This window comes from Ostrinia furnacalis, unplaced genomic scaffold (assembly GCF_004193835.3).
Source record: "Ostrinia furnacalis isolate ACB-3 unplaced genomic scaffold, ASM419383v2 OfSCF1040, whole genome shotgun sequence".
Classification (NCBI taxonomy): Eukaryota; Metazoa; Arthropoda; class Insecta; order Lepidoptera; family Crambidae; genus Ostrinia; species Ostrinia furnacalis.
In genome coordinates, this window is record NW_021131279.1 from 157,555 (window position 1) to 169,971 (window position 12,417).

General features: G+C 38.3%; 1 protein-coding gene across 1 annotated transcript in view; it reads left to right on the forward strand.

The window, feature by feature from the left end:
- LOC114350962 (glutamate receptor-interacting protein 1) overlaps positions 1-12,417 on the forward strand; it is a 48,799-nt gene that overhangs the window by 31,509 nt on the left and 4,873 nt on the right. Inside the window, exons 4-8 of the mRNA XM_028301968.1 lie at positions 4,161-4,339; positions 4,902-5,043; positions 6,414-6,566; positions 9,274-9,464; positions 10,005-10,144. Of these exons, the coding sequence (XP_028157769.1) occupies positions 4,161-4,339; positions 4,902-5,043; positions 6,414-6,566; positions 9,274-9,464; positions 10,005-10,144 (805 nt within the window). The remainder of the gene's footprint in view (positions 1-4,160; positions 4,340-4,901; positions 5,044-6,413; positions 6,567-9,273; positions 9,465-10,004; positions 10,145-12,417) is intronic.

The window sequence follows — 12,417 nt, forward strand, 5'->3', positions numbered from 1 at the left end:
TTGGTTGCCGGTAAGAGGTTTGGCGTACTACCGCATATTTATTTAAATACTACCACATAAATAATAAATAATACCTGCATTAACATGAATAAGCTAATTTTATCAAAAGTAAAAGGATGCGCACACCGTGAGAAAACAGTCTTTTTTTTCCACTGAAGAGTGGGCAGTAAATGCAACATAATTTTTTGCTATTAATCTTTCATGTTAACTGTTTAGAAATCAGTGGAGTTTATTTGATCAAATAAATGAAAAGCTAAGCGACGTCCAAAGTTATTATAATAGTAAAGTATCATACAGCGGTGTTGACAAAATAATATTTACAACACTACCAAACCTGAATCAACACTTGACATAGATTAATAGACGCCTTTGACATACTAAAGTAAAAAATACTAAAAATAAGAACGTTGAAAGTCTGAGAGTCTCTAGGGCTGTGACAACGATTGGATTTTTCCATAGAGCCTTAATCTAGACACTATTTTTAAAATATTTAGTCATCATCATCATCATCATCTCAGCCATAGGACGTCCACTGCTGAACATAGGCCTCCCCCAATGCTTTTCATGTTGCCCGATTGGTAGCGGCCTCCGTCCAGCGTCAAACTGTTTAGTACCTACCGTTTATCTTTCACTATATCTACTCTACCGAGTATAATGTGCCCATAATTGTCGTTATTTCCTCTAAATCAGTGAGCCCAATATTCGATTAGATGGACCTTTCATCTATCGATATCAAACATCGAATGTTCATGAGCCACCGCCACAGTTTCTTTATTGCCGGTAAAGTAACACGCAGGGAGTTGGCAAATATTCGCAATATCGTCTTGGAGCTGACCTCGATCCAATAAAGTTACCTACACTCGAAGGACAAGATTAATAGACGCGTCTTCGGCCCGTCATTACCGGCATTGCCCTGCTTCCACGTTAGTGAGGGGGTGTGGTCGATAAGGTGGATATTGTGTCGATAGATCCAGAAAATAATATATTTGTGGATATGAAAGCGTCGCAAAATAGGTTGCTGCCATGTGAAGGAATTGTATTATAAATATGGCATTTAATTCTGCCAGGTGTAGTGGAAAGTTTGTGGAAAGTCAAAATGTGTGACGGCCGAGAATACAGACAATATTCCACTATCACACTTGTTTGTTGTTTACTCTTGGAATAATACACATAGCTTGAAAAATACATATTTCTAAGAGAGAGGTTTTATTTTTACAGCCAATCCAAGAGTGATCACAAACACTAGCGGTTAATGCAACTCAACATTACATTGATAATGCTCATCTATCGATATTTCATTTCCTTCCTATTCGTACCACCAAACATCACTTTAACGGAGCCGATGTCAGCTCTCCCAAAGCCTTTCTAACAATAAAACTCAGTATCGTAAAATCAGATGACTTTAGCAATTCCGTACTACAGCGAACAAATTATACATTTAACCTTTGAGAATAGATTACGTTTCGCCATAAAATGAAATGTAGTCTGTGGAATGGGTTTTGTCATGCTATCTAATAGAAAATCTGAAATACAAAGAGTAGATCGGATACACGCAAATTCATTTTTTAATTCTAAAATTGTTTCTGCATAGCCAATTACCGTTGGAACGTTTTTGCTTTCTCGACAGCGGCAATAGCGACGGATTTCTTTGGAAAAATGTCGTTGCATGTTGATAAAACTGTGTATTGTTCTACTTACTTATTAGGTTAACTGCATTTTATATTATTCAGTTTATAGTATTATATTACTTCTGTGGAGTGGCGGCATATTTATTTAACCCAATGTTTTAGGATGCCTCGTATCGTATCCTTTCTTCTTCTCATTATATCCATTGCGTAAATTGTAACAGGTCATAAAAACAGAACAGAATTCAACTTGTTAACCCTCAATTTGCATGTCCCAGGGACTCCATGTGAAACTGTTTTGGTTCATATTTTTTTTCAATACGCGAATAAAGTGCTGTGCGCTTGATTAGCTTCCTTTGGTGTCGTGGCCAACTCGGGGGCGAGAGGTCGTCTGCGTGCGCATCACAGAAAGTTGAGTAATTGACACTTGCGGAGTCCCGTGGACTCCACCATACACTTTGCGTAACAAAATTTTTTATTATGATATTTTTTTTTTTTTAAATTATGGTTTATTTACGGTTTGAGTGGATCAAAAAAGCATCAAACAGTCACAATACATGATTTATCAATACGTTAGATGGAAATGAGGCCTCAGATATGAGGGACTGGGAAGAAAGTCTAGAAGAAAATGCAGACGATGAAGAAAAAGAATAGGATTTTACATCTTACGTCCCGAAAGATTTGTTTTGATGATTTTGTATTTTGATGATGTGTTTTGATGAATTAAAAGAACGACTGCTTATTTTGAAATTCATTTCACAAAAATATGCTTGTATTGTTCGAAAAAGTTTGGCAGGCAATGTGCTGCTCGTAGTAGCTACTAAGCCATTGCACGTTTTTTCGTGTTAATTTTTTTCTAACATTTTACATATTATTTATCAAGAAGACTGTTATGTCCACATAATTTAGAGAGAAAAAAAAATTTGGTTAATTTTTTTCTAAGTTTAAGAGGTACAAAATGCCTATGTCGATTTTTATGTGATTTTTACGACTTCATGAAAATTTTATTTTTTAAATGAATTTTAATTAATGTTTCCATTTCTGTTGTTTCTAATTAATAGTATACTAACCATATTATGTTACCAAATAAAAAATATATTACTTTTATAAGTATTAGTATATTTTTTCTTCATTTGAAATATGGAGTCCCTGGGTCTCCACCTTACACTTAACGTAAGTTTTAGTCACCATGCAAACTGAGGGTTAACCACTGGGTATGGAGGCATTAATTAAAATGCTTCGTCAAAATTAATTAAATTGCTTTCTGAAAACGCTACACTATACAATGTACTTGGAAATACAGTAAATTATTATGCATGAAACAAAATTCCAGGATTTCGGTGTCCACAAACTAGCTTATTAGCCGTACCTACTCAGCTGTGTGAAAGAAGACAAACATGACCGTTGAACTACCTGCCTTACTGTGATCGACATAGAATAGCTTTTCAATCTTAAAATGGCTCTACTAAAACTAAAGTCCACTCACAGGTAACTAATGGCATTAACCTATAATACGTGGGCGATTGCGCGGATTAATCTCGCCCATTTTATATGGAAACAATAGAAGTGCAGCGGTTATTTGCACCTTTATTTTCATTGGAGAAATACCGGCCATTGTGGAGAAATGCGCTTTAGAAAAGCCATTTCCAGAAGAGTCTGGCCGTTCGCACGATTGATGGATTGAGGTGTAAAGTTGAAACAGATTCTTGCTAGAAATTCAACTGGTTTTCTAAAACATAACTTAAATATTTCTTACATCTTTGTTTTAGCTGCCGTAGAAGTCAAACAGACTGTTCTTACTTTTAGAGCTAGACTTTTGTGATTATAAAAATAATTTAGTTATTCATAGTGTCAAATCCTACTTTAATCCCACACTACATTTTTACTCGTGTTGGTTCGCCATTTTCGACTCGGTCGTTTCTCAGAAACAATTTTTGGAAACCAAGTTTCATTTTATATATAGCCAACAAATACACGAGCTATAATTATTATTCATTAAAATAATTATTATAATAATTGCCACAATTCAATATCCTATTACAAATAACAACTTAATAATATTACGAAAGAGAGATGAGTTTAAAACAAACAGAGTAATTGCAGCAATTAATAATTTACTCGGATTAAACGTTTCGTTGTTAAATAAAATACGACACACGAGAGTCTCGATTGGTTAAATATCTTTCACTGTTGTTTCACTGATCATTAACTCTGAGATTGATGACAAATTGACTTAATTTAGTTAACGCACGAAAGGGAAGTAAGTTTTGAGGAAAAACTTCCAACATTTTCTTTTACTTTTCTATTTTCTTAAAGTTATTATTATTGCACAAATTAATCCCGTTAACTTCTCTTAATTAAAGTAAATAGCTTGTGTTAAAAATTACTTCATCACGATAGTCCTCGGATCTCGAGTTGGCCTGTCCGACACCTTCACCGTTTGATTTGTCGCTGCACTTCCCTTAAACCAAAGTGAAGCAAAATTTTAGCTTATTAAAAAAACTATAATCCTATCAAAACCACTTTCGGCTGCAGGAAGCTCTAGAAGTTCTTCGGACGGCGTCAGCGCGCGTCGAGCTACGAGTGTGCCGGCCGCCGCCGGACGTTCTCGAGAGCGTCACGCCGCCGGACCCGCCGACCCCGCCGGCGCGGACGCCGCACCCGCCGCACTTGCCGCCGCTTGACCCGCTCAACTGCCATCCAATGCACGCCAGGTAATAAGGCTGGCTTTTATTTGACCTGTAAACATTCATAATCGATTTCAATTCGATAACATGACTGACTATCTTTCGTTATCGCCTATGCTAGCGTTTTTCTGTGAGATCTCTCCGACCCTCCACGTTGGATAGATACGAAAAATATGCTGTATTAGACAATAAAGTAATCGATTGACGTGGAAAACCAGTTAATAGGGCTAATCAAGAAAGTGCTACGAATTACAGAACTGAACATCATAGAATTGCTACGGCGCTACAGATAATACTCGTAGTACTGCTACAGATCAAAGTAGTGCTACGGCACTCTCGGTAATGCTTATTGCTTGCTACGAGAACGTAGTTAATCATGAATTACTGTAGTCCGGGTAAATTCGACAGCCTGTTCGGCAGACAACTTGGAGTTAAAGTAGAGTCTCCGTAAAGCTGCTTATCATTCAATCATAGAACAATAATTATCAAGGATGATCATAATTAAAAGTTATCAACAATAAAAGGCATCCAAACCAAATTGTGCCATTATCACCATCACCCTCATCACACGTTTACGGCTTTTAACCAGACTGTCTCAAACGACAAGCAGCGCGACGACCTCGTCGTCCGAAGGCCGGGGCAGACGCGAGGCGAGCCCGGAGCCCGACCGCCGGGACCTACACCTACCGAACCTCGACCGACCGCTTCCAGTATACGACGTGCAGTATGGGGTAAGCTTTTGAAATTGATTCAGTTTATTCAGAACATAGGCCCTTTCCAGGGCACCTATACACGTCCCAAATATAGCTTGCCCTACCACCACTTCGGGACAACATATGGACAAATTTAGTTTCCATAGGGTGTCACTTAAAAATTAGGGATTGATAGTGAAAACGGGCATCAGTCACCTTTGTCTGCCTCATTTTCAATAAAATACAATAAAATATCGCATACCTGACACGCAATAAGCGCCTGCTAATAGACGAAAAGGCTTTTGCTCTTTACCACAGCACGACCACAGGCTGTTAGTTTAATCCCAACAAACATTTGTGTGCATAAACAAACTATCCGTTAGACTGTGTATTTTGATTTTCCTATGTGAGCTATTAGTTTAAAACTAGAAAATTTTGATTTTGAAAGTTTAATTTGGTCTAGATGGATCAAAAAGTCAATTTACAGTCTTCTTTTTAAAATAATTTATTTTATAAAATTCCGGAAAATCATTCATCCTTTGGTAAATTAACGCCCTCTAAATAAACGGTCCTGCCGAGCAATAAAATTCTAAAAAACAATTCCTTTTCAGAATTTCAATTAAAGCACTTTCAACAAATCTAAATGGCTGCCATTACAAAAGAAATATTTTATTTCAATCGCCCTAAATTAAAATCTCTTTCCAATAACAAAGCCTTTCATACAAAACTCTTAGCGATACAAATGTATCGCTAAGCCCGGAGTTATTTTTAATGGGTCTCAATTTCCGCGCCCCAATTAATACCTTTTTGTTCACGCCTACCAGGATGACGGATCGGTGGTGAGTAATTATCTCAGGTTTGGATGAAATAACGGGGACTAATGATCAACGGTTTAAAAGGATCGCGGAGAAAGGTGTGCCTAAAGATAACATGTTTTTGAGAGCATAATACCCGCAAATGTGAATACGAATGTTTTACAAAGAAGTCGTTTGGGGTCGATACACATAGGGAAATGAGGCTCGTATTTTCAAACGAAGCTTACTTTATTTATTTTGAAAGCAAGCATTTAATTCAAGTTTATGGATAGGTCTATTATTGAAATTCAAGTTCTCAGTGTTTGAGTACTCGTTAAACGCATTGATTTTTATTACATGAGGCTACTTATTGCAGTTAGCTTACTAAAGTAATCGATTTAGTTCTGCTGAAAGAGCAGATACACACTCGTACTTAGTAGGTATACATTCCTTTACAAATACGTGATATTTGTTACTTACTAGTATAAATGAAAGTATTGCACTACACTTTTTGTGTCTTAACTCAACTTCTCTCAACAAAGAAGAAATCTTGCTTAACTTTTTGACTCTACATCAATAAAAGAACATCAAAATAACCCCAAAACCTTTATCCAGGAGTTCGACATAATAATGACGAAGGTCAACGGCTCGCTCGGGTTCACCCTTCGGAAGGAGGACCACAGCGCGCTGGGGCACTACGTCAGAGCGCTTGTGAGGGAGCCGGCCCTCAGCGACGGGAGGATACAGCCGGGAGACAGGATCGTTGCGGTGAGTCCAGTTATTTTGTTAAAAATTACATCATATTATGTAATAGACTTTTTTGTTTTTAACTTAAAAAAACATCGTTCGTTCGTTCGTTCGTTTCAGCCGAAAGACGGTCCACTGTTGGACAAAGGCCTCCCCCAAGGATTTCCACAAAGACCGGTCCTGCGCCGCTCGCATCCAGGTGCCTCCCGCGACCTTCACCAGATCGTCAGTCCACCTAGAGGGAGGCCTGCCCACGCTACGTCTTCCGGCTCGTGGTCGCCACTCAAGAATTTTCCTGCCCCAGCGGCCGTCAGCTTTACGAGCTATGTGCCCCGCCCACTGCCACTTGATTTTAGCGATTCTGCGGGCTATGTCAGTCACTCTTGTTCTCCTACGGATCTCCTCATTTCTGTTTCGATCACGCAGGGAAACTCCGTGCATAGCACGCTCCATCGCTCTTTGGGTGACCTTGAGCCTTCTTATGAGGCCCATAGTAAGCGACCACGTCTCAGTAAAAAAACATAATATAGTCCCGCTAACCCGTCGGGGTTAGAACCCGCGTTCCTCGGATCTCGATTCGGGCAGCCAACACCACTGGGCTATTGACGCTTGATAAATTATTAAGTGCGATGTTGCAACAAAAATGTATAAGTAGTCTGACGGACTCTTGACCATAAAGAGTTGGAGCTAGAACTACAATGAAAAGATTAAAAATAAATGCATGATGCTGAGTAATTTAAGTCCATTGTGCAATTCGCAGATTAACGATTTCCTGATACTTTGTGTAAGGAACAGTTATTTGGACTTTTACACCAACTAAATATAAATCATATTCTATCCAATATCAAATTTCTGCGAATAGAATCAAAAACATATTTCTCATATTTTTTTACTAATTTACGCTTTTGAGTTTATTAATTTGAGTTTTTAAATTCTACCACACGAAAGTAACTTGGAATAAAGTTTGGAAAATTTCACCTACGGGTCGGTGATTCATCACTTAGTAATCCTTTCGGTTTGCCGTGATCATTAACATCTGAGTCAACAGCTCGATGTAGTGTCTCTTGGTCGTAAGGTACAGACGGTACCTATTATGATGTAAGCATGTATTTTATATCAGTTCCTTGGCTTAAAGAATAAAAAATAGAAGAAGATGATGATGCTTATCAAATAATTTTTATAAAGAGAAATAGATGACTTATGCCCGTTTTCACCATAAATTCCTAATTTTTAAGTGACCCCTATGGCAAAAAAAATCCTGTTAACCATTAACGTAGGGGTCACTTCAAAATTAGGGATTGATGGTGAAAACGGGCGTAACGCCCTTCATCATTTCAGCCATAGGACATCCACTGCTGAACCCTGACCGCTACCGTAGCCAGGAACTGCGGGGCTACCGGAGACTGGGGGCCTGGTCGCTGTTATGTTCCTCATTGGGGGGATCATTGCCGATACTCGCCACGCTTGGCAGGCGGGTTGGCGAGCGCAGTTTTTTATAAATTTCGCACGCAGACGCTGCTGCCCATCTCGTGCTACAGGATTTTGTCGCCTCTTACGACACGCCTCCTGTTGGCGGTGGGGAATTGTATTCTTTACGGCCGTCCCCACACGGCACGCCCTTATTCATAAACATTACAATGAAACAGGGTGAGAAATGAACCAATCACAGAGCACTATTCAACGCTGTGCGTTCGATTTGCTGCTTCACTTAAGCAAGCATCGTTTGTGAATACGGGCATCAGGAATCGATTCAGGTCAGGTGGAGTTGAAGTCCAAAGTCTAAATACTTTGGACATCCATTTTGATTCGACAAAACAGTTTACGGACTAAATCAATAGGTAATTCGAGTAATTTATCTCTTTCGCTATCATTAAAAATAAGGCTCATCTGTGGAAACGGAAAATGAATCTGTGGAAATCTTGAATGTTCAACCTTATTGGCTTTGTAATAAAATTCACCTTTTATCTATTACCGTTCAGAATCCAGCTAGCAGTATGAAAACCGTATTTGTCCGGTATGTTTGCTAATCCGCCAGCGAATTCCGTCGTGCAAATATTCTGGTTTTCCCGAATCACGCTCGCGACAGTCTATTGTTAAAAAATATCCAGTCGAATCGAAAGATCAAGCCGTTTGCAAATATTTGCACGCGGTCGGTGACCGCATGAGCAAACATTACCGAGGAAATGAAATTGTTTTAAGATGTTCTCTGCTGGATGAAAAGACGACAGCATAGACTATACATTTTTATTGCAAAATCGCCCGTATTACAACTGAACAAGATGTCATAGTGTTTAGCTCGATGTGGTGTCTGTACGTAAAATCTTATTGACTATTGTGAGACGTCAGTAGGTCTGAATAATAATTGTGCCTAATCGGGTTATACTAAAATTTTATTAGTTTTCGATGTACAAATATCACTTTGCGTAATTAGAAAATATTTTACATAGTCAGGACGTCTAAAATAATAAAGTGAGATTACTTGCGATTGCTCCCTATATTTTAAGGGACTTGTAATCTTAGACCCAGCCCCTCTAGATTACCTAACATGACAATTTCAATTTTAAAATACCTACAGCAAATCGCTACATAGCTAACGAAGTGATTCGGAATTACGACTGTCACGTTTTGCAACTTTTCTAGATTTTTTTAGACTACATACTTATGGTTCAAACTTAGCTGAACTATAAAAACTACAGATTTTTTTTTACCGTCTTTTGTTTTACTTTAGGTGAACGACACACCAATGTCGAACATGTCCCACGCGGAGGCAGTGGCGTTCTTACGGGCGTGCGGTGCTGAGGTGAGGCTGCGCCTTTACCGGGACCATGCAGCCACGCCATTGTCGCCCATGTCGCCTAAGGAAGAAGTACCAACTGACTCTGACCCACCACTGCTGAATAGGCCTAAACCTCCTCTACGGTGAGTCCTGACTTCTGCTTCGGTTGAGTCTGCCAAAGATTCTTAAAGACCTCTTATTTATGACGCTCTACCTTATGAGAATTACGGTTTCAGGGAAAGGTAGAGGTAAGAGTATAGGGATGTCTCCATACGAAGTTAGACTTTAGACATTATACAGAACTGGCGATCCGGATCAGAGGCTTTCAGACGTCTCGCGCTTGTTGATTCTGGCTACACCTGTACAATCTTAGTGACTAGACTCAAGTCACCCCTCCACTCTCAAACTGGTTTATATGTGATCCGAATTAAACAATGAAATGGACTATCACAACTATATGTAGGCCTAGAATGCGCGGCACTAAAAATTTAATATTTTATCGAAGCATTTTACCGATTTTGCATAATAGTTTTAATCATGGAACGCAACCTTGCCCCGCTGATCAGGTTTTTAATTCGGAGGTATTTGCCAATAAATGGAAGATTATATTGGGATTCTCCCCAAGACTTTTTAACTAATATCTTCCTAAATCTCCTCAAATAAAACCTATTTCCATACTACAGCCCCGAAGCAGTATCAATGCTGTGCGACTTGGCGGCGCGACGGCTGACGCCCGACGTGGACGGCTCGCGGTCCCCCTGCCTCTCGCCCCGCAAGTTCAGGAAACTGACCAAGGATAACAACCACTACGAACAGCCGAACGGTGCGTATTGCCTTCTAGTTCGTACTGTATAAATGTTTACTTTTCTTATACACAAAAAAATGAGTTCTTGATTAGGTCCAGGATTGCTTTAAAGCTGTTTCAGCATTATTCCAGGTTAATAAGAAACATGTTTGTTTGTCTGTCTAGGTAGTTTTAACTAAGCAAGGAGTGAACCTACAACAATATCGGCTAATCATTCAAAATCGAAATCAAAATTTTGAAATATTTACTTTTCTTACACAAAAAATGCTTGGGTTCTTGATTAGGTCTAGGATTGCTATAAAGCTGTTTCAGCATTATTCCAGGTTAATAAGAAACATGTTTGTTTGTCTGTCTAGGTAGTCTTAATTAAGCATGGAGTGAACCTACAACAAATACGGCTATCATTTTTTTAAGTTTTTATAATTTAGCTATAATTACTTACATACACACATAAACACAAAATTCTACATTTGTGCATCAAGGGCTTTATCAGAGAAGTCAATGTAATAAACTGAAATGAACCATACAATACAATCGCCAGATAATATTGTAAATATCAGAGACGCCGTTTAAAATCAGTCATTTATTATGGCCGCATAATAAAAATAGTACGATAGGTAAGTACACCATGTACCTAATACCAAAACAGAATTATGATCACAGTAACACACCACATCCGAATGATTGATAAATAAATTACGACTAATCGGGCACCATCGAGCCATACGGAATGAATCGATTACGTAAATCGGCGCTTCGTTTGGCTCGTAATTCGTCTACCTATCTGGGGTAATGATGTGAGAGCTTAATGGACGCTCACTTTTTGGTACCCTTAATTTCTATTAAAAATTCTGCCTGTACTGTGCTGGGTACATCAGATTTTAACCTACACTTTCTCTGTACATACTTCCACTACACTTAAAAATATACTCAGTCGACTCATTCTTTTTGTTAGTCGCTTTTCAAAGAACATAGAACTAGATTTATCCCAAAAATTTCGATTTGGAAAAAAATATGTAATGTTTCATAAGAATAATGTAGCTTTCGTTCGACCTTTGAAAGAATTGTCAAAATCAGTTCAATAGTTCCAGAGTCCTTCCTTACTTCCTACAAACAAACTCGCAAACTTACTTTACCTCTAAGGCTGGGTTGCACCATCTTACTTTAATAAATAAATAATAATAATAAATAAATATCCTTAGACATTTTACACTGCGCTTCTAGTCCCAAACTAAGCAAAGCTTGTACTATGGGTACTAGACAACGGATATAAACGTACTTAAATAGTTTTTTTTTTGTAAATACATACTTATTATACATAGAAAACACCCAGTCCAATACAAACAAATATGTTCATGCACACAAATGTTTGTACTGTGCGGGAATCGAACCCGCTACCTCTGGAATAGTAGTCCGTATCGAACCACTACACCAAACGGCCAACTTAACTTTGACAAACGTCAAAAATCAGTCAAACTCCATACAAAAAACATATCGTTATAGTACGGTTATCGTTATAGTTACGGTTAAAATTACATGGTACATCTCAGCCTAAGGCTTGCACCACCTAACTTGGACTGTAACTTTAACGATAACCTGTGCTTTTTGTATGGAGTTTGACAGATTTTTGATATTTATTAAAGTTAAAGTAAGATGGTGTAACCCAGCCGAAGATTAGTACAGATTAATTTGTGACAACAACACACATTACCGAGCTTGTGCATTACTAACAATGTGTATGTCAAGGTAATTGACTAATCCATTCACGAGCACGGTATTAGGCAAACTAACGATATTGATCCCGCATCCATTATCCGAACTAATTAATGTAAGAGTTAATTAAGTACGCACAGTGAGCCGGCTTAGACACTGACACAAACGACGTCGCGGCATGCGACGCGAATGGCTTAAACTAAGGACCTTCTGAACTTTCGCTAATACCTATTAGCGTATGTTTTGAGAAGTATTACTTCAATTTCTCAATAATTAGAGCTTACGTTAACTATACTTACGTTGATAACGTTGTTGATCTCAATTTTAGAAATAACAACTGAGGTGACATGAAGATTTGCTATCCAGCAATGCCCTCATCCGTGAATAGTGCGATAATGATAATGAAATTCAGACTCAAAAACTCAAAAAGTTTCTTATCGTAGAATCATGTATGTGATGTTATGATTCATATATTTTATGTGGTTATTACAATCAGCTCTCTTTATTGCAAACTCCGTCTTCAGCTCGGGCTTCATGGTTCTCTTTACGACTATAATAACCATTATATCATAAATCTT